The sequence below is a fragment of the Carassius carassius genome, chromosome 1, assembly GCF_963082965.1.
Source record: "Carassius carassius chromosome 1, fCarCar2.1, whole genome shotgun sequence".
NCBI classification, from domain to species: domain Eukaryota; kingdom Metazoa; phylum Chordata; class Actinopteri; order Cypriniformes; family Cyprinidae; genus Carassius; species Carassius carassius.
This window is the reverse complement of record NC_081755.1, coordinates 6,622,441-6,644,506: the sequence shown is the minus strand read 5'-3', so window position 1 is coordinate 6,644,506 and position 22,066 is coordinate 6,622,441. Positions and strand designations below refer to the sequence as shown.

Genomic DNA, 22,066 nt, shown 5'->3' with positions numbered 1-22,066 from the left:
AATGGAAATTGAATAAACACTTTGTATTTGGTTAAATTGTCAGTGTCGTGTCAAATATTTTCTTCTGGGGGGTGGGGGGGGGGGTGTCACTCTGGTCTGTCTTCAAAACTTGAGAGCCCTGCGGTGTTAAGTTAATTAGGTACTTAAGCGGTTAATTAACTGATGATTGTTTGATTATTTGAAGAAACCTGATGATAACAAGCAGAATGATTGAATGAATAAGAAACACAAGAACTACAACCAGAGGTGGGACTCTCAAGTCACAAGCAAATCTGGTTAGTAATGAATGAAGCTGGTTTGTGGAGTTGTTTAATCCTCCTCTGCTGTGATCTTGAGAGATTGAATGTCTTTTATTTCAGTTGATTTCATAAAAGCCTGTGACTGGAACTCAGGGGGGAAGTGGTGGCCTAACGGTTAGAGTGTTGGACTTGCAAAACAAGGGTTGTGAGTTTGTGTCTTGGTGCTGGCTGAAATTGTAGGTAAATGTACAGTGCTCTCTCGACCTTCAGTACCACGACTGAGGTGTCCTTGAGCAAGGCAACGAACCCCCAACTGCTCCCCGGGCACCGCAGCATAAATGACTTCCCACTGCTCCGGGTGTGTGTTCACGGTGTGTGTGTTCACAGTGTGTGTGTGTGTGTGTGTGTGTGTGTGTGTGTGTGTGTGCATTTTGGATGGGTTAAACGCAGAGCACGAATTCTGAGTATGGGTCACCATACTTGGCTGTATTTCACTTCACTGTCAATTTCACTTATTTGTTGTGTTGCTCTTTTTTTCTGTTTCTCTTCAGTGATTCTGCTTGTAACAGTAGGTGTTCATCATTAATGCGCAATAATCACTTAATAACTTAATTATCTCATTAACTTCAACACCGCTTCAGTGTTACTTTTAACACCCTGTAGTGTGGACCCATATAGACACCCAGCAGTGTTAATTTGACAACAGGGATGTCCGTTATTATGCTGGCGGCTTTAATAAATTGCAGGAGATGCAGACTCACTTCTCAAATCTCAAACTGCTTTTATGATGCACAATGAATTTAAACACAAAACAAGGTTTTAAGAGCTATCAGGGTTAAAAGATATGGCAACTGTCAAATCATATCAGATGTATTAAGCAACGGGTGAAGAACAGTCCCCCTGGTCAAGTTACTGCAGGATGTCATTCACATCCACAATGGTGACCAGTACCACAGTCTCAGCCGTCTTACTGGCATCATTCTCCTGAGCTGCCTGTTTTTACAAGGAAAAACTGTTTAGAGAATATATATAGAAACAAAGTACTGCATTCTCGTTCTTAAGATCAGCCTTATAGTTTTCATGTCTGTTTTTAGAAACTTCCGATACCTGTATGATAACAGAAATCTGCTCTATTTCCTCTCTGTCTAGTGCCTTCGTCACAGAGATCGCTCCACTTCTTCGATCAATTTCAAAGTTGTTCTGGTATTTATTTGGAACGACTGGAACAAAAACGTCAATACATGCTTTATTATCATCAGTAACTTCATTATTTCATAACTTCACTATTTATTATTTAGATTAGGACATATGTCATGTAATCGTCTGTTAAGGATACCTGTCGTTAAGCTGTAAACTACAGACGCGTTGATGCCTTTGTCGCCATCTTGAGCTTTTATGGCCTCAGGAGTGATGTGTGAGAAGTGTCCTACCTGTGCATGGACAGAAAAGAGGGTTTTATTTGTTTGCTCACACATGCATGTTGTCCTCTGATGTAATTTAAAAATAAAATAGTTTTTTTTTTCATGTAATTTACCTGATTTTCCTTAATGGATGCCTTGTATTGACAGTGGTCAAAATAAGGGTTTAGGTTGTCCTCATCTTTAACTGCTATTTCAACTATCATCGTGTCAGTGAGACTTCCTACATCCTGCAAGAAAAAAAATAAACCTCACTTAAAAAAAAAATGTTGGGTTAAAAATAACCCCTATAGTAACCAAACTAATGGATTATTAAAGCACCTTCCCAAAAGTTGAATTAGACTTTACCCAACCATTAAATTTACTATTTTAATCTCTTCATGACATTTCATTTATTTTGTTATATATCTAGTATTGACTTACTATCACCCTTAAATTAATTTTTCCATCCAAAAATCTAAATCCTGTCATCATGACATCTGTTCCTGGTCCTTAAATACTTGTATATAAAAAGCAGCTTGGACATTCCGCTAAACATCTCTTTCTGTGTCCCACGAACACGTACATGATGACAGAGTTTTAAGTTTCGATGAGCTATGCTTTGTAGACTAGAGCAGTACTTTGATGTTAAGTAATCAAAGTGAAATGGATGTAGGAAATGTCTTTACTCTAGCAAGCAGGGTGAATTTGTAATGTTGAATCTTGTTGTAGTTCAGAGGTTTAGTCAACTTGATGTTACATGAATTCGTTGGGTCATCAACACTCAGTTCAAAGTCTTCTGGTGCTGGAGGCTGTAAACAAGAGTAGATGGGGACATACATAAATTCTCAATGCAAAGCAAAGGCAAACTCTGGTGGCGATGTTATTTCATTTCATCTCTTAAAAAAGTATTTGCATGCATCAATTCTGCACAGCAGACCAAATACACAGTTACATCAATCAAAGAAATTCTAATGTTTTAAAGGGGTCATGTAATGCTGCTAAAAAGAACATTATTTTGTGTATTTGGTGTAATCAAATGTGTTTATGCAGTTTAAAGTAAAAAAGAAAACAAATGATTTTCCACATACTGTACATTATAGTTGCTCCTCTATGTCCTGCCTTCTAAAACGTGTCGATTTTCACAAAGCTCATCGCTCTGAAAAGTGAGGTGTGCTCTGATTGGCCAGCTATCAAGTGGGTTGTGATTGGCCGAATGCCTCAAGCGTGTGACAGAAATGTTACACCTCTTAACATATTGGGATACATTGTTCGGACAAAGCGACGAGATATAAACATAAAACTCATTATAAACGTGATATAAATAAGATTTCTAGTCATGTCCTCTTTTGGAAGATAAAAACAAAGTAGTTTTGCGTTCTCAATGAAACAGCGTCACACACCGCGGCCTTGAGTGAGCAAAGACCGGTTTCAGTGAGCAGAGGTGGATGGCTTGAGAACGGCGCGGCAGGTGTATTCTACGAAGGAGCATACATAATACTTGCAGGAACCACATGTGATGACCCCCCTGCTGGACTCCGCTTCATCCACAGTGCAAAGTTGCATTTCCTCAGCGACCAGCACGGATCAGCTCCAAGCATGGCGAAGCGGATATCATCCTCTTTTGGAAGGCCAAACAAAGTAGTTTCGCTTTCACAGTGAAACACACAGCGTCTATATGACATGGCGGCATCGGCAACAACAATACTACGACAAGAATAAAAGGTACGCTTTTTTTCTTTGCGTGAACATCTGGGCGGCATTATGCAAATCTTCCCACATACTGACGTAGATATGTGGGGGCGTGTTAGGACGAGCCGTTTTAGGGGGGTGTGGACGGGTCTTAACTTTTATAAGGAATATCTCTTTGGATTTGAGACTTTAGTCTTTACAACATCACCGATCTTCTTTATGCACCAAGAGCTTGTAACACTCCAAAGAGAAAGGAAAAATTTGAAATCACATCATATGACCCCTTTGAAGTCAAGAGTCAAAAGCAATTTATTTAATCTAAGGCTTTGGCTGAAGTCAGTTGTAGTTCTTGTATTTATGCTCGCCTCATCTCTTTTTTTCTGTTCTCGTTTCTCTTTCTTTCAGTGATTCAGTTTGTTAACAGCAGGCTTTCTTCATTAATGATCAATCATCACCCAATAATTAGGGCTTTTGCATTCACCATTAATGCAGTTTTGCGGAAGCCTATTGCGTATATCAAATATGTAAGAATCATTCATGACTTACCAGAATAGAATATAAAGTTTTTCTGCTTAGTGCAGATACATCATTATCAGTAGCTGTCACACTGAGCACAGTTTTACCCACAGGTGTCTCCTGGAATGAAAGAATGAAAGACAGGTTTACTAAGAGGTGCCCTCAGTGATCAAACACACTATGAAGGTGTAAGATTAAGCACACCTCCCACACTGTGAAGCCGTATGATTTGGTCGGGAAGACCGGAGGGTTGTCATTTAAATCCATAACGATAAGTGTACGGATGTTTTTTTGCCTGAAATGGAAAAATAACATTTTATAGTTTATCGTAATCTTTTTTTCTCTCTCTATAACACATTGTCATATTTAATGATTTTATTATGTTATTGTTTAAATAAACATACCCCTCCTACACAGGTGATTGAATAATAAAAAGCATCTGCATACTAGAAGACAAAGCATACAAACAGACATATATGATAAAATAAAATGCAATAGGGTCCCCTATCTATCCTTTTATCTATCTATAGGCCTTTGGTCAGTGATGATGGAACAAACCATCATTATTTCGTCAGCATCGAACGGTTTGATCTGCCGTAAGGTAGCAGTTGAGCTTCCAGCAGTGTAATCCAGCTCCAGATATTCCATAGCAATGGCACAGAGATATGGCTCCAGAACAAGACGATCATCCGGGCGGATATTAGTGATAGTCTCTAGAATGTGGTCTCCTGTAAGGCAGATCAAATAGATATTCTAACACACAATCTAAAACAAACACACTAGATAATGCCAGTGTTGTTTTTCTAATACCCTTTTGATGCTCTTTAAAAACCAGATCGAAAAGAAAATACCTTATTTTATATTAAATATTATAATAAAACATTGTATTATTTTATGTGGGCATATCTCACCTCCAAAGTCAATTCCCTCATCGATCCTTCCTAGATTTCTACTGCTTCCATGTACGCAGTCTATCTCTAAAGAACATTAAACAACAAATAATTAGTTTCAGAACTCAATTCAATAGCACACACTCCATTAATATATACAATATATTGAAAATTAAGACAAATTAAACGTTTATTTAAATAATTGGTCTGAAATACTGAAATTTTGCTCAAATGCTAGTGGCATGACTCTGCTCCCAGTTTCAGATCTTTACTTCAATTGTTTGTTGCATCAGCAGCATAGTTACTGAAACTTGACATAATCAAAAGTAAAACTCATGTGAAAACCACATGAGCATTTGAAGACATTTGTCCAGTAAATAATGATTTTAAACATAGATAGATTTGACTTTACATAAATAGGACTTACCAGCAGCACCCGTTAAACTGTTAACATGCAGACAAGCTAAAATAATTAACACAGTGAATAAGGCCATCTTTTCCATAATTCACTGTCGGTGATGCTTGGATTGTGAAGTCTGGCAGTGAAGATAATGACTATACCTTATATACGTATCTCTCTCTGAGCTCTTATTTATTGTATGCCATTTACCTTTATGGCCTGTAAGCAGGTATCAAAAGTCAAGTCACCTTACAGATTGTGTCAAAGAAACTTTACAGTATCGAATAGGAAAAAAGTGTCAATAATGAAAAATGACAGGATTAAACACTAAATTTTCAGTTAAAGGTCAGTTTATCTTTAAATTCAGTGATTTCATCATCCAGCTCAGTTCAGATTAAATAGAATCTGTGCGATCAAGTCGATGATATCACTGTAAATGAAGTGACCCCAACTAAGCAGGACAGAGGCGACAGCGGCAAGGAACCAAAACTCCATCGGTGACAGAATCGTTCATAAAACCATTACTGCTGTGCTGTTGGGAATATATGCTGTTTTTTGTTAATTTAGCCACTGTATTGAATAAATATCTGGAGTTATGTTTGTTTTCTTCTAAAAGAGAAAATCTAAAAGTAATCAGATCTAGAAGTTTTTAATGCTTTTCTGTAGGATAGGTTACTTTCCCGCAAAAGCAATACGAAAATCCCATAGTTTGGTTTTCCTCCTGCTGCGCTCCATTTTACAGGCAGCTCACTTTAGGGTGCAAGTGTGCTCATTATACCATGGTGTCAGACTGTTTTCCTTAACCTTCCCTAAGCATAAAGGAGCAACTGTATTTAAGATGCTAGAAAAGAGAGAGTCCATAGTCTCTGTTACTGTTGAGTCTTTTCTGTTACATCATCAAGTTGTTCTGAGGTTTTGGATATGCTATAAGAATGTATCCTGTCCTGATGTATCCTAATAAGGAATTCGGATACATCAGGAAGATTACTTACAAAGCAGTCTTTTGTGGTAGAAGTGATGGTTCTCCCATACTTGTAACAAGAAGTTTACAGTTTAAAGTTTACAGTTAATTTACAGTTTTAGCTATATGAAGTTTGGACCAGACTAAATAATGACCTGAGATATCATCGCTTGGCTGAATAATTTCAACACCATTAAAGGGATAATCCACCAAATGAAAATTTTGTCATTAATCATTTACTCCCTTGTAATTCCATGGGGGGAGGCCTGTGACTGTCCCATAGACTTATATTACACTGTCAAGGTCCAGAAAAGTATAAAAGACATCATCAGAATAGTCCATCTGCCATAAGTGGTTCAACCATAACGTTATGAAGCGACGAGAATACATTCTGTAAGTGAAGAAAACAAAACTAACAACTTTACTCAACAATTCCTTTGTCAACAGTCTCATCTGTGTCTATCCATATCACCATATGCACTGTTTCTATGTGTATTTAGCTTTGATTTGATAGAAAACTGAATTTTGATTGCAACAATGAGTTGGTCCTGAGACGTAACCCCAATAAGGTTCAGAATGTCTATGAATTCTGAACCCAATGCATCTTTTTGTCTGTTTGGTGCTCAGGTGGCCTGTATACAGTAGCCAGTACAAACGTCACAGAATTTTTATCATTAACACTTGTTTCTGAAGCACCATTACTTCAAACGAGTTATACTTGAAGCCTGCCTTTTGAGAAATACTTTTATTTCAAGTTTATTTGAGGATATTTGACATTTTGAACCTTTGTAATTGAACTTTACTTAATCTTGTTCTGTTATTTATGGAACCGTTTCAATCATTTATGTCTATTCCTGTTTATTATAACTCAGCCCTTTCTAATTCTCATTCTGATTGGACGGTTGCAACATTCAAATGTTAAATGACCAATGAAGTTTATATTTTGGATACTGTCCTGCATACGTTATCATATGCTCTGCTTTATGTCTTTTGAATCACTCCGTGCTCTTTCTTTTCACATAATTGAATAATTTAAAGTCAATTCGGTATTTCACAGTAGTAAAATAAACCCTTTACGGGTAATGTAAGTTTGTAACCAGAATGTGAACCATCCTTTCAGGTTTTATTTTGAAATATAATAAATTATACATTGTTCCTTCCTCAATAACTAAAGCTGAAGACCTTTATGCTGGACTTTTGCCTGCAATTGAACAGGCTGTAAAGACAACCATAAATAATACATAAATAATACCTGGTAACTCCATGAGATTTTTAATATCCGTGTGCCTAATCTTATCACAGTGGGATATGTAAAGCAAAGTTGAAGAAATATCGCATGCCGTGCAAAATGTAACTGCAGTAAAGTTCAGTCAAGGTGCTGAGAAGATGATCAAATTCAAATCCCATGATAGGCCTTCCTTCGGTCTATTTTTTTTTCAGCTGAAACAAAGAGAAACTAAGAAACTAAAAGAAAGACCTTTACACAAAGGCTCTTATGCATGCATATAAATACACAGATTACATGGATTAAAAGCATAATGTTTTAATTTCAGTTCATTCTTGGTAAAAAAAAAAAAATCTTCAGGTTCAATTTGCAAAGTGAAATTAGAACGGTCCAGCATTTAGGAATATTATTTATTAACTCTGTTATTATACTTGATTTTTTAACTGCTAACAGTTTGCATTTTCCAATTATGCCTTAAGTGTGACCAAAAGTATATTAGTATTTTCTGTTTCAGCTGTTTGATCGCGCTGGTGTCTCTCGTGCACATATTCATTGGAAACAGCGCAGTCGTTCACCTTGACATCCGGCGTGAGCAGCGGTCTACTTTGGCATATTTTTGTTCATTATGATTTTTTTCCGAAGAATACTTAAACACGCATGAACTACAAAGCCTATTTTCAAATGGGCAACATCAGGAATATGGAAACGTTTGGATTTCTACAGAATGAGAGAGCCTAACCTTACCTTACACTGTAAAAAATTCATGTGAAATCTACAGTGATTTACTGTGTTAGTGCACAGTAAATCACTGTATAGAAGTTCACAGTACAATACTGTATATTCAGTCTAAGTAGCAGTAAAAACAGAAGTATTGTAAAATTCACAGTACACAGGCATGCCCTGTAGAGAATCACAGTAGCAAGAAACAGCTTATATAAACACAGTACTGAACAGATTGACTACACACTGCACTAGAAGCAGGGATGCCAGCCAATTATAATAATTTATCCTGATCTTCTTGATATTCTGTTACATATTTGCAGTGAATAGACAAGACCAAAATAGGAATATACAATAGGACCAATGGGACACATATATAGCAAAATGTGAAGAAACATATTAATTTAAAGATTTTACAATATATATGTTTTGTTTCAGTGCCAACCCAAAAATATTGATGCAAATGTTTCTTGTTTTATGCTTGATACAGCCTAATAAAATGTATGGCATCATTATATTGTGGTATCTTTCATATATTGTTAATTTTGCAGATGGTAATTAAAGAAATGGTCATTAAAAAACAATTGCTCCATGAATATGAGGAACTTAAGGAAAACAAGATTAGTGAAACACGAATTGGCACTCTGGACTAATGAGAACAGCCTCCTTGTATGTCCAGATTACAGTGCTACCATAATAGCCTATCTCTCGAATTCCAATCTGAAGCAGTGATATTTTCATATAAGCGCCACGCCATTCGGTGAAACCAATTGTCTAAGGAACCGAATCTATGCATTTTCTAACTGAAAACTGATTATTTTAGTGAACTGGTTCTTTTGGACAATTAGTTTCAATGAACCTTTTCTCAATTCAGCATTTTGTTTAGACCAATTGCGTCAAGTCACAATAATATTTTTAAATCACCCATTAATTAAACGCGGATGTTTGACATGTCTAAATTTGGATAGCCTACTACTATTTTGGTGAACCAGTTGATCCAGTTCACAAAGAATAGGTTCAAGAATTCATCTTTGGGTATCAACAGCCGTTTGAATCTCATTCAGTTACTGTTACCTACCCCTTTAAAATACATTTTGTAGTTGTCTATCGACCCCAGGACCACTGGGTAACTTTTTGGATGAATTAGATGTGTTGCTCTCAACCTTTTCTGAGGATGGTACTCCCCTAGTTATGCTTGGAGATTTCAACATCCATCTAGATAAACCTCTGTTTGCTGATTTCCACTCTCTGCTTGCCTCTTTTGATCTCAACCGAGTGTCAACTACTGCTACTCACAAATCAGGCAACCAACTGGACCTTATTTATACATGACACTGCTCTACTGATCATGTTCTGGTTACTCCACTGCACACGTCGGATCACTTCCTCCTCACTCTTAACCTCAACATGGTCCCTGACACATCACTTACCCCTCCACATGTCATCTTTCGACGTAACCTACGCACACTTTCACTCTCCCGGCTATCTGCAATGGTTTCATCTTCACTTCCTTCCCCTAAACTGTTTGCATCTTTGGACGCAAACAGTGCTACTGATACTTTCTGCTCCCCTCTTACATCTTGTTTAGACACTGTTTGCCCCTTATCTTCCAGGCAAGCCCGTAACACCCCTTCTGCCCCTTGGTTATCTGATGTTCTACGCGAACACCGTTCTAAGCTTAGAGCTGCTGAAAGGGTGTGGCGCAAGTCCAAAAATACTACTGACCTTATTTTGTATCAGTCACTCCTATCTTCTTTCTCTGCTAATGTCTCCACTGCTAAAATGACATACTACCATAACAAAATTATCAATTCATCTAATTCTTGCATGCTTTTTAAAACATTTTCCTCACTTCTTTGTCCTCCTCCTCCCCCTCCTGCTTCATCTCTAATAGCTGACGACTTTGCAACGTTTTTCATTAATAAAATTAAACACATTAGTGGACAATTTTCCACACCACAATCAGTCAAGCTCATATCACCAGCAAACTTACACTCATTTACATCCTTCTCTTCACTCTCTGATGCAGAAGTCTCAAAACTCATCCTTTCTAATCACCCTACTACTTGCCCGCTTGATCCTATTCCATCTCATCTCCTTCAAGCAATTTCTCCTGCAGTTGTACCTGCACTCACTCACATCATCAACACTTCCCTCCACACTGGTGTTTTTCCCTCATCATTTAGACAGGCACGTATAACTCCACTACTTAAGAAACCCAACCTCAACCCATCTCTTTTAGAGAACTACAGGCCAGTTTCCCTTCTTCCTTTCATTGCAAAAACACTTGAACGAGCTGTGTTCAAACAAGTCTCCACATTTCTCACACACAACAATCTCTTTGACAGCAACCAATCTGGCTTCAGAAGACATTCAACTGAGACAGCCTTGCTCTCAGTTGTTGAAGCTCTAAGACTGGCAAGAGCAGAATCCAAATCTTCAGTACTTATCCTGCTTGATCTGTCCGCTGCTTTTGACATGGTTAACCACCAGATCCTCCTATCAACCCTACTGGCAAATGGCATCTCAGGAACCACACTTCAATGGTTTGAGTCTTACCTATCAGATAGGTCCTTCAAAGTATCTTGGAGAGGTGAGGTGTCCAAGTTTCAACTAACTACTGGGGTGCCTCAGGGCTCAGTTCTTGGACCACTTCTCTTCTCTGTCTACATGGCATCATTAGGTTCTGTCATTCAGAAACATTTTCATATCACTGCTATGCTGATGACACTCAACTCTACCTCTCATTCCATCCTGATGATCTGACGGTAGCTATTCGCATCTCAGATTGTCTAACAGACATTTCTTCCTGGATGATGGACCATCACCTTCAACTCAACCTTGCCAAGACAGAACTGCTTGTGATTCCAGCAAACCCATCGTTTCATCCCAATTTCACCATCAAGTTAGGCACATCAACCATAACTCCTTCAAAAACAGCGAGAAGCCTTGGAGTTATGATTGATGATCAGCTGACTTCTCAGACCAAATTGCTAAAACTGTCCGATCCTGCAGATTTGCTTTATTCAACATCAAGAAGATCAAGCCCTTTCTTTCGGAACATGCTGCACAACTCCTTGTTCAAGCTCTTGTTCTGTCCAGGCTGGACTATTGCAATGCCCTCTTGGCAGGTCTTCCAGCCAATTCTATCAAACCTTTACAATTAATTCAGAACGCGGCAGCAAGATTAATTTTTAATGAGCCAAAAAGAATACACGTCACACCTCTGTTTATCAACTTGCACTGGCTTCCAATAGCTGCTCGCATAAAATTCAACGCATTGATGCTTGCCTACAAAACTACCACTGGCTCTGCACCCATTGGGGAAGTCGTGGCCTAATGGTTAGAGAGTCGGACTCCCAATCGAAAGGTTGTGAGTTCGAGTCCCGGGCCGGCAGGAATTGTGGGTGGGGGGAGTGCATGTACAGTTCTCTCTCCACCCTCAATACCATGACTTAGGTGCCCTTGAGCAAGGCATTGAACCCCCAACTGCTGCCCGGGCGCTGCAGCATAAATGGCTGCCCACTGCTCCGGGTGTGTGCTCACAGTGTGTGTGTGTGTGTGTTCACTGCTCTGTGTGTGTGCATTTCGGATGGGTTAAATGCAGAGCACAAATTCTGAGTATGGGTCACCATACTTGGCTGAATGTCACTTCACTTCACTTCACTTTATTTACCTAAATTTGTTACTTCAGACTTATGTGCCCTCTAGAAGCTTGCGTTCTGCAAGTGAACGTTGCTTGATTGTGCCATCCCAAAGAAGCACAAAGTCACTTTTACGGACTTTTAAATTAAATGTTCCCTCCTGGTGGAATGACCTCCCCAACTCAATCCAAGCAGCTGAGTCCTTAGCCATCTTCAAGAATCGGCTTAAAACACATCTCTTCCATCTTTGTTTGACCCTCTAACTTTAACACTCACTTTTCTAATTCTATTCTTAAAAAAAATCTAACTACCTTTCTAATCTTTTTGTATTCTATTTTCTTTTCATTTATTATGCAATTGTATATGTGTGTGTGTATGTGTAAAGACCTCTAACACTAGCTTGCTCTATTCTTTTTATTATTCTATCTGTTTTCTTTTTATTTATTATATTATTTAAAATCCCATGCTACTGTGTTAACCTAACTGAGACTTGTTATAGCACTTATATATCATTGCTCTTTTTGTTGTTTTTGATTGCTTCCACTGTCTTCATCTGTATGTCACTTTGGATAAAAGCGTCTGCTAAATGAATAAATGTAAATGTAAGAATGAGTCATTCACGAACCGGAACATCACTTATAGTTTTACCTGTTCAGTGAGCGGAACGGAGCAGACAGCATCGAAATCTGTCTGTAAGTTTCTTTAGAAAAACAAACAGGCATTGTCGATTCTAACTAAATCCAGCCCAGTTGGACAATTTATGTTGCAGTGATCAAAATGTAGTGAAGTCAAGCTGTTAGATCATAAATATGTCAAAATGTCTTACATGTGTAAGCTTTGCCAATTCAGCACTACGTCAATTTCAGCATTCATTTTGCATGTTAAAATTCACAGAAATCTCGCAAACACTACATTTCAATGTGGGCATGCAGACTGTCCTGCTACTTTTAAGCCAGTATGTGCACTTCGAAAGCATATGTACCGGTTCTATATGCATACCGTTAAACCATTGCCTCAGGCATGCATGGAAGGAGACACGTTAACATGCAAAATCCGGGATTGTGGCTTTGCGACAGTATGTATGTCAACCTTATGTGACCATCTCCGGGTGCATATTAAAGACGGGTGGAAAGTACATTGCCCCTATGATAACTGTTCCAAATTATTTCATCTTCCTTCATCGTTCTCCTCACACGTAAGTCGCAAACATAAAATTAAATCTCACCGCACCTATACTGCCACTGTAAGCACAGCTACCTCCTCAAACAACAAAAAGACTCAAACAGGCTAGGATGGGGAGAAAAGTATTGCTAATGTTAAAGTGGAGGAGTTGGATGGAGATCATGCAAATAATGAGTTAGTTGATGAGAATGATTTTATGAACAACCTGGGCTTGTTTTATCTTCAAATGCAAGCAAAAATGCTGTTGCCAGCTAGTGTAATTCAGAAGCTAATTAAAGAGTTCCAGGAGGTACACAGTTACAGCACACCCCACCTTTTGTCTAAACTGGATCAGGAATTAACAAAGTTAAATGTCCCTGAAAATAATATTAGGGATCTTCTTGATGATCTTTCCAAAAATGACCCCCTGAAAAGGTGCAACAAGGGAGTATTTAGAACTGATCAGACACGAAAATCCTTCTTCAAGAGTAAATTCAATTATGTTGACCCAACCCCAGTTTATATGGGAATTAGTGCAAATGGAAAAGAGAGGTTTTGCCAGTATGTGTCCATTAAAGAGACAGTGAAGGCATTACTCTCTCGGACCTCAGTTCAAGAGCAATATCTCTTGGCAAAATAAGACACATCAACAACCCCAGATGTGCCGGAAGACCTGAGAGATGGTAAAGTCATCAAAAACAATAAATTGTTACAGGAATCACCATCCTCAGTATCCATAATCTTGTATCAAGATTCATTTGAAGTTGCTAATCCTCTAGGATCTGGCAGAAAGAAACATAAGATTTTAGCAATGTATATGACATTAGCAGAGATCGCAGCACACAATGCGTCTTCTGTTGATCCAATGCAGCTTGTATTGTTGTGTAGGGAGGAGGACTTCAATTTTTTGGCCAATAAAAGGTGTTTTATGCTGCAGTTCGTGACTTGAAAGACATGGAGGAAACTGGAATTCATGTTCCCGATCGGAGCATTGCGAGGGGTACTGTGATCGCTATAACTGGGGACAATCTGGGGTCACACTGCATTGGAGGATTTACTGAAAACTTCAGTAAAAGCCGTTTTTTTTTTGCAGGTACTGCCTCATAGACAGGGAATCCTTCCAGCAAACACCCACAAAATCAGGTCCTGTCAGATCAGTAGAAACTTACAACAACTCTGTGGCACAAGCATCATTACAGGAAGAAATGGCCAGTGGATTAAAGTTTGACTCTGTCTTCAATCAGTTAATGATAATGTTTGTCAGCCAGATCTCCCTCCCTGTTTGGGTCATGACCTGTTTTAGGGAATTGTTTCTGCTGATCTAGCTTTGTACATAAAGCACTTGGTGACAGCTGAGAAACACTTCACTTATTGCCAGTTAAACAGGATTATATCAAATTTTCCATACAAAGACAGGGATGCTAACAACAAACCATGTGAGATACGGCCGGATGCTGTAAAACTTCTTCCTTTAATGATTGGGGACAGGATTGAAACTCCACTTGAAGATGATGTTTGGCAGTTGTGTCTCAAGCTGAGGGAGGTTGTTGATCTAATTTCCTCCAGTGCTTCAAACAGGGGAAACAACTAAGTTTGATGACCAGCTTTACCAGACTGGCATTCAGAATGCTGTCAGTGTCAAAATACTTTGTCCAGTGCATAGTCTTGAAACAACATCTCTCACATTCAAAGGGACAATGTACAAAAGAAGCATGGTTGTTGTAGTACAACAAAATGACATAGGCTACATGTTTGGAAAAATTGTGCTCATACTGATTAATCGGTCATGTGTGCATTTTGTTGTGGAGCAGTATCAGTCGGTGCCTGTAGTGGACATGGGTGTAGACTGTCTACAAAACTCTAATGATGCTTGCTTTGTGTGATTGATGCTGATAAGAGGCCAGAGCCAGAGGATCGCCGACACGTGGTAAGAGTCATCGTTGATTCAATGAGAGTACATTGCTTAAACCCATCTCGCAAGGACTGCTCAGCAGTAGCCAAAGGAATAACCCAGAAGTATCCAGGAAGCTTTTTAGACAAAACAGAGGAAGGAGAAATAATTGGATGTGGATATTTCAGTTTAATAAATCAGCTGAAGACCAGAATTGAATATGTCAACCGAGGCAATACACTGTCCCGTCTGAGGAAGCCCAGATGCAAGTGGTGATGACCAGCCATCTGCTGGCAAATGTGCTAAAATTGATAGTTATGGATGCATTACTTGGCAACCACAGGAGTACCCAGAGGGGGAATCATCTGCATCACTTGAAGAAAAGAGATGGTGGATCTGTCAAGAGGGGCCAAGAGCAACTGAGAGAGGGACTTTAAAGGAGCTAATGAGAATCACATATGCAAAACAGCGAGAGGACATAAATTCAGATCCACCCCTCAGCATTATTGACATAAGTAAGAAGTGGCCATTTCTCCTGTCTTTTAAGTTCTTACTGTTCCACTTTACTACACTCACTGGCATTGAACTGCTCTCAAAACTGAAGAATGACTTGGATAAAAAGGCGAAAAGGCTTCTGGAGTTCTTCCATATTCAGATTATGAAGTGGAATAAAGAAGTTAAAAGTGTTTTGATAGAAGCCTTTAAGAATGACCGAGAGGGTACCGATGGTCTTGTAGCGATGCTGGTCATGATGGCATATTTCAAAGAAGCAGAGGACAGTCTTTTTCTCCTTGCTGATGTAAGTTTTTTTTGTCGCTATTTGTCTTTTGGAAGTACTGTTGTAAATATGTTTTGAGAAAAAAATTAAATTTTTTCAACGTTTACAGTTCCTTTTTTAAAATATTGTAAATTAGGTTTGACTTGTTTGTTGGTTTGCACATTACATATACAGTGCATGATCATATTGAAACCATTATTTGTTTGTTAATCTCATTTTTCAATACTCATAGGTGACTACAACTCCTGACTGCTGATGCTGAGGCACAGTTCTCCCTTCCCACCACCCCAAGACTCATTATGCTAGGTGAAACTCTAATTAGATGAAATCAGCTTTTGAAGATAAATACAATTAAGTGTACATAGCAAATACAATAAGGCAACTCTAACAGCACTGCTTTCCAAATAAAGTACCAGATGTCATGTGATTCATTTTTTAATTCCTCACAGGACAAAAGTGAAAAGGGTCAGCTGAAATCCCCATATTGATCAATTACTGTTTTATGTTTGATTGCAGGAGAAACTGTGCGGTCTGCGAACATGTGGATGCGGTCCATAGAGGGACGTGTTGTAGTCCCACATTCTCCTCCAATTCCAGATTTTACAACCGCCTTGGCAGTCTTGTTTGCCAGTTTTTATGTGTTCAATATTGAATATCAGGTGGAAGCGGCCACAACGCTGGAGTTTGTTCAGAGGTAAATTACATATTGTATGTTACATTTTTTTGTTTTACATTTACTTTACCTGCATTTCTCCTATAAATGCTTGTAGCAGTGACCCAGTGAAATAACTTGCATGTGGGTATGGTCATATGACATTCTACCTATTACACTACAAAAATTAGGGGTAAAGCATAACATTTTGAAGTTGTGAAAGAATTTTTATTTGTATTCTGTGATGGAAAACTCCCTGTCCCGCGCCAGCGGCGCTTCCCTGTCCCGCGCCCTGGCCAAAGCCGCTTCCCTGTCCTGCACCAGCTCCGCTTCCCTGTCCTGCACCCTGGCCAAAGCCGCTTCCGTGTCCTGCACCCTGGCCAAAGCCGCTTCCCTGTCCTGCACCCTGGCCAAAGCCGCTTCCCTGTCCTGCACCAGCGCCGCTTCCCTGTCCAGCTCCGCTACCCTGTCCAGTGCCGCTTCCCTGTCCCGCACCCTGTCCAAAGCCGCTTCCCTGTCCCGCACCCTGGCCAGCGCCGCTTCCCTGTCCCGCACCCTGGCCAGCGCCGCTTCCCTGTCCCGCACCCTGGCCAGCGCCGCTTCCCTGTCCCGCATTTCCCTGAACATTTCCCTGAACTAAGTACATTTCTGCTGCTATTATTATGTTTAAATGAAAAATGAAAGGAGGCAGTGGTATTTCATATTAGTCCGGAATATCATTCCATTCTTTAGAATAAGGTTCCATTAGTTAATGTTAGCTAATGAATTAATTAACATGAAAAAACAATGAACAATACATGTATTACTGTATTTATTAATCTTTGTTAATGGTAGTTAATGAAAATACAGTTATTCATTGTTTAATTCACAGTGCATTAACTAATGTTAACAAGCACAACCTTTGTTTCAAATAATGCATTAGTAAATGTTGAAATTACCATGAACTAAGATGAATAAATGCTGTAGAAGGATTGTTCTTGCTTAGCTCATGTTAACTAAAGTACTTCCCTGTCCTGCACCCTGGCCAAAGCCGCTTCCCTGTCCTGCACCCTGGCCAAAGCCGCTTCCCTGTCCTGCACCCTGGCCAAAGCCGCTTCCCTGTCCTGCGCCCTGGCCAAAGCCGCTTCAGTGTCCTGCGCCCTGGCCAAAGCCGCTTCCGTGTCCTGCACCCTGGCCAAAGCCGCTTCCGTGTCCTGCACCCTGGCCAAAGCCGCTTCCGTGTCCCGCACCCTGGCCAGCGGCGCTTCCCTGTCCCGCGCCAGCGGCGCCTCCCTGTCCCGCGCCCTGGCCAAAGCCGCTTCCCTGTCCTGCACCAGCTCCGCTTCCCTGTCCTGCACCCTGGCCAAAGCCGCTTCCGTGTCCTGCACCCTGGCCAAAGCCGCTTCCCTGTCCTGCACCCTGGCCAAAGCCGCTTCCCTGTCCTGCACCAGCGCCGCTTCCCTGTCCAGCTACGCTACCCTGTCCAGCTACGCTACCCTGTCCAGTGCCGCTTCCCTGTCCCGCACCCTGTGCAAAGCCGCTTCCCTGTCCCGCACCCTGGCCAGCGCCGCTTCCCTGTCCCGCACCCTGGCCAGCGCCGCTTCCCTGTCCCGCACCCTGGCCAGCGCCGCTTCCCTGTCCCGCACCCTGGCCAGCTCCACTACCCTGTCCCGCACCCTGGCCATAGCCGCTTCCCTGTCCCTGGCCATAGCCGCTTCCCTGTCCCTGGCCATAGCCGCTTCCCTGTCCCTGGCCATAGCCGCTTCCCTGTCCCTGGCCATAGCCGCTTCCCTGTCCCTGGCCAAAGCCGCTTCCCTGTCCAGCGCCCTGGCCAAAGCCGCTTCCCTGTCCCGCGCCCTGTCCAGCTCCAATACCCTGTCCCGCGCCCTGGCCAGCGCCGCTTCCCTGTCCCGCACCCTGGCCAGCGCCGCTTCCCTGTCCTGCGCCCTGGCCAGCGCCGCTTCCCTGTCCTGCGCCCTGGCCAGCGCCGCTTCCCTGTCCTGCGCCCTGGCCAGCGCCGCTTCCCTGTCCTGCGCCCTGGCCAGCGCCGCTTCCCTGTCCTGCGCCCTGGCCAGCGCCGCTTCCCTGTCCTGCGCCCTGGCCAGCGCCGCTTCCCTGTCCTGCGCCCTGGCCAGCGCCGCTTCCCTGTCCCGCGCCGCTTCCCTGTCCCGCGCCCCGGCCAAAGCCGCTTCCCTGTCCCGCGCCCTGGCCAAAGCCGCTTCCCTGTCCCGCGCCCTGGCCAGCGCCGCTTCCCTGTCCCGCACCCTGGCCAGCGCCGCTTCCCTGTCCTGCACCCTGGCCAGCGCCGCTTCCCTGTTCCGCACCCTGGCCAGCGCCGCTTCCCTGTCCCGCGCCCTGGCCAAAGCCGCTTCCCTGTCCCGCACCCTGGCCAAAGCCGCTTCCCTGTCCTGCTCCAGCGCCGCTTCCCTGTCCTGCACCCTGGCCAGCGCCGCTTCCCTGTCCCGCGCCCTGGCCAAAGCCGCTTCCCTGTCCTGCACCCTGGCCAAAGCCGCTTCCCTGTCCTGCTCCAGCGCCGCTTCCCTGTCCCGCACCCTGGCCAGCGCCGCTTCCCTGTCCCGCACCCTGGCCAGCGCAGCTTCCCTGTCCCGCACCCTGGCCAGCGCCGCTTCCCTGTCCCGCGCCGCTTCCCTGTCCCGCGCCCTGGCCAAAGCCGCTTCCCTGTCCCGCGCCCTGGCCAAAGCCGCTTCCCTGTCCCGCGCCCTGGCCAAAGCCGCTTCCCTGTCCCGCGCCCTGGCCAAAGCCGCTTCCCTGTCCCGCGCCCTGGCCAAAGCCGCTTCCCTGTCCCGCGCCCTGGCCAAAGCCGCTTCCCTGTCCCGCGCCCTGGCCAAAGCCGCTTCCCTGTCCTGCTCCAGCGCCGCTTCCCTGTCCTGCACCCTGGCCAGCGCCGCTTCCCTGTCCCGCGCCCTGGCCAAAGCCGCTTCCCTGTCCCGCACCCTGGCCAAAGCCGCTTCCCTGTCCTGCTCCAGCGCCGCTTCCCTGTCCCGCACCCTGGCCAGCGCCGCTTCCCTGTCCCGCACCCTGGCCAGCGCCGCTTCCCTGTCCCGCACCCTGGCCAGCGCCGCTTCCCTGTCCCTCGCCCTGGCCAGCGCCGCTTCCCTGTCCCGCGCCCTGGCCAGCGCCGCTTCCCTGTCCCGCGCCCTGGCCAGCGCCGCTTCCCTGTCCCGCGCCCTGGCCAAAGCCGCTTCCCTGTCCCGCGCCCTGGCCAAAGCCGCTTCCCTGTCCTGCTCCAGCGCCGCTTCCCTGTCCCGCGCCCTGGCCAAAGCCGCTTCCCTGTCCCGCACCCTGGCCAAAGCCGCTTCCCTGTCCTGCACCCTGGCCAAAGCCGCTTCCCTGTCCTGCACCCTGGCCAAAGCCGCTTCCCTGTCCTGCACCCTGGCCAAAGCCGCTTCCCTGTCCTGCACCCTGGCCAAAGCCGCTTCCCTGTCCTGCACCCTGGCCAAAGCCGCTTCCCTGTCCTGCGCCCTGGCCAAAGCCGCTTCCCTGTCCCGCGCCCTGGCCAAAGCCGCTTCCCTGTCCCGCACCCTGGCCAGCTCCACTACCCTGTCCCGCACCCTGTCCAGCTCCAATACCCTGTCCCGCACCCTGGCCATAACCGCTTCCCTGTCCCACACCCTGGCCATAGCCGCTTCCCTGTCCCTGGCCATAGCCGCTTCCATGGCATGTTGCCTGATCTCTTCCCTGGCCACGCGGTTCACTGCATGCAAAGCCACCGGTGGTTGGGCAACATTTCTGTGTGGCAGGACACTGGCCATCATTGAAACAGCTATCAGCACACAGTGGAATCGTCTCCGGTATGTGACATTGACCCGGCTTCACTGCGTGAACACAGATAGTCAGCTTTAGTTTGTGCATATAGACCAGAGATCCTCAAATCTGGACTTCGAGATCCATGTTCCTGCAGAGTTTAGCTCCAACCCTAATCAAAACACACCTGAGCATGTTAACCAGTGCCAATCAATGTCTTTGGGATCATTAGAAAAATCTGAGGTAGGCGGCTTTGATCAGGGTTGGTGAATAGCAAGTTTTACCTACAGAAAGAATTCCATTCCAATTCAGTGGTTCTCAATTGCAGTCATGGGGGACCTCTTGCTCTGCACGTCTCCCTTATTTAACACACCGGATTGAAATCATCAGCTTGTTGGTCCAGTTCATGGATCTCTCTCCTGACAAGCTGATGATCACAATCTGGTGTGTTAAATAAGGGGGACATGTAAAGGGTGCGGAGCAAGGGGTCCCCGGGACTGGAATTGAGAACCACTGTTCAAAGTATTATTCCTCTTTATTTTGTAAATCCATCCGGTCCTTAAAACCATCCCAAGGGATGATTTCAATCCGACTTCAGAGGAGAACAACAAAAGGCAAACTCTTTGCTTAGAACTTACATTGAATCCAGAGCGTTACTAGTATGTGTGTGTGAGTTTAGCCTTAGAATCTATTATTAACTGAAACTCACTGAAAACAGGCAGCACACAAACAGGCCCAAATTCAAATCGACAGCATTTGTGCCCTACAGGGCAGTCTTCATCAGAGGAACATCCTCGATGGGATGGTTCGACCATCAGCCTCTCCGGACAGAAACCATCCACTAGAGAATTCAAGAGGATTATAAGGGAAGTGCGGTTTCAGCATTTGTAAATGTGTGGTTTTGCAATGGGTCTCAAACCGAAATACTAAGTTTATACATTTGTCTGCTTCAAATCAAAAGTGGTTTAAAACCTACTACTCATTCATAAGCTAGGTTAACTACTTTCAAAGACTGAAAGTCACTTATTTCTGCATTTCTTCAGGTTCTGTAATGAGATTAACAGATATTTCACCTGTGGTTCGTCTTTGAATAGCGTGAGTTATGCTGAAGTATCCAAACAGACACAAAAAAACAGCAATCAACGAGAAATACATTCGAGCTGTCATCCTCCCAGCCTGTGATCTCTGCTGCAAAATGCACTGAATTGGTGCGTCAGGAGAAGCAGACAGCAAAGCGCACAAAACTAAAACGATTAGGTGTTGCTGCAATATCAACCTCTGTAAAATAGGATTTTAAAGATTCAAGGAAAACAGGTTAATTCCAACCCTGATCAAACTCACCTGCCTGTAGCTTTCTAGTTATCTGAAATGCCTTGATTAGCTTGTTCAGGTGTGCATGATTGGGGTTGGACCTGCTGAATGCTACGTTCTAGCCATGTCATAAATTTATGCTGGGTACACACCAAAAGAAAATCGTTCTGATTTTGGGCCGATTTCCCCCCTTTCCGACAATCATAGCTATGTCCCGATTATCTTGATGGTTCTACAGATTATCTTATCTGATTTTCTCTTGCTGTGAGTGAGGTGTGTTAAGAGTGTTGAACCTGATCGGAAGAACATCGGAGACGCCCCGATCGCGAATTGTAAATATTCAACACGTTTAATATTTACGATCAGAATCCTGATGTGTGGGGGGAATCCCTAGGACAAATGCATGCACGCTCTGGATAATATCACGTGAAACGAAACCATATCCAATCAGAAAGCGAGATGATGGAAGACTAAAGCCGTCATGGCGCAGCACAAAGTGAAATTGTTGTGGACAGCAGAGATGGAGGATCAGCTTTTTGATTTGTGGCAACAGCACAAATGTTTATACAACGTGTCGTGTATAAAATCATTCCAAACACTATCATTGCAATTTCTTCCTGCATATCATCCGCCATGCTTATTCTGAAGTCTCGCGAGATTTCCTGTGTTCAGTCGAGACTCTGGTTGAAAATCTGTGTGGTGCGCTGTCTTTGTCACATCATGGCACACCACACAGTATAGGAACAAAACGGTTAAACCTAGGAATTTTTATCCTCATGTTTGTGGTCTATTACATTTTGAAAATCTTATAAGATGTCAAAAATATTTTGGTGTGTACCTAGCAT

The 22,066-nt window shown here is 43.3% G+C and overlaps 2 protein-coding genes across 2 annotated transcripts; both read right to left on the bottom strand.

Annotated features, from left to right (window-relative positions):
* Positions 1-1,008: 1,008 nt before the first annotated feature.
* On the bottom strand, positions 1,009-4,566 carry LOC132104537 (protocadherin Fat 1-like). The gene is made up of 9 exons (XM_059510130.1): positions 4,403-4,566; positions 4,249-4,290; positions 4,049-4,139; positions 3,875-3,964; positions 2,326-2,448; positions 1,774-1,887; positions 1,576-1,669; positions 1,347-1,459; positions 1,009-1,232 (listed from the first exon to the last, which is right to left on the bottom strand). Exons 3-9 carry the CDS (start codon positions 4,109-4,111, stop codon positions 1,149-1,151), a joined length of 681 nt encoding a protein of 226 aa, XP_059366113.1. The 5' UTR covers positions 4,112-4,139; positions 4,249-4,290; positions 4,403-4,566; the 3' UTR covers positions 1,009-1,148.
* A 13,211-nt stretch (positions 4,567-17,777) lies between these two features.
* On the bottom strand, positions 17,778-22,066 carry LOC132153900 (fibroin heavy chain-like; the record flags this gene model as incomplete). The annotated part of the gene is made up of 4 exons (XM_059562710.1): positions 22,060-22,066; positions 19,853-19,981; positions 18,821-19,501; positions 17,778-18,010 (listed from the first exon to the last, which is right to left on the bottom strand). Coding segments are annotated over exons 1-4 (1,050 nt in total), but the record flags the coding sequence as incomplete, so codon positions are not given.

Coding starts and splice junctions, on each gene's coding strand:
- LOC132104537 (XM_059510130.1), bottom strand. CDS start 4,111: ATGGATTTAAATGACAACCCTCCGGTCTTCCCGACCAAATCATACGGC. Junction 2,449..3,874: donor AAACTTTATATTCTATTCTG/GTAAGTCATGAA, acceptor TCTTGTTTACAG/CCTCCAGCACCAGAAGACTT. Junction 1,233..1,346: donor AGATTTCTGTTATCATACAG/GTATCGGAAGTT, acceptor TTGTAAAAACAG/GCAGCTCAGGAGAATGATGC.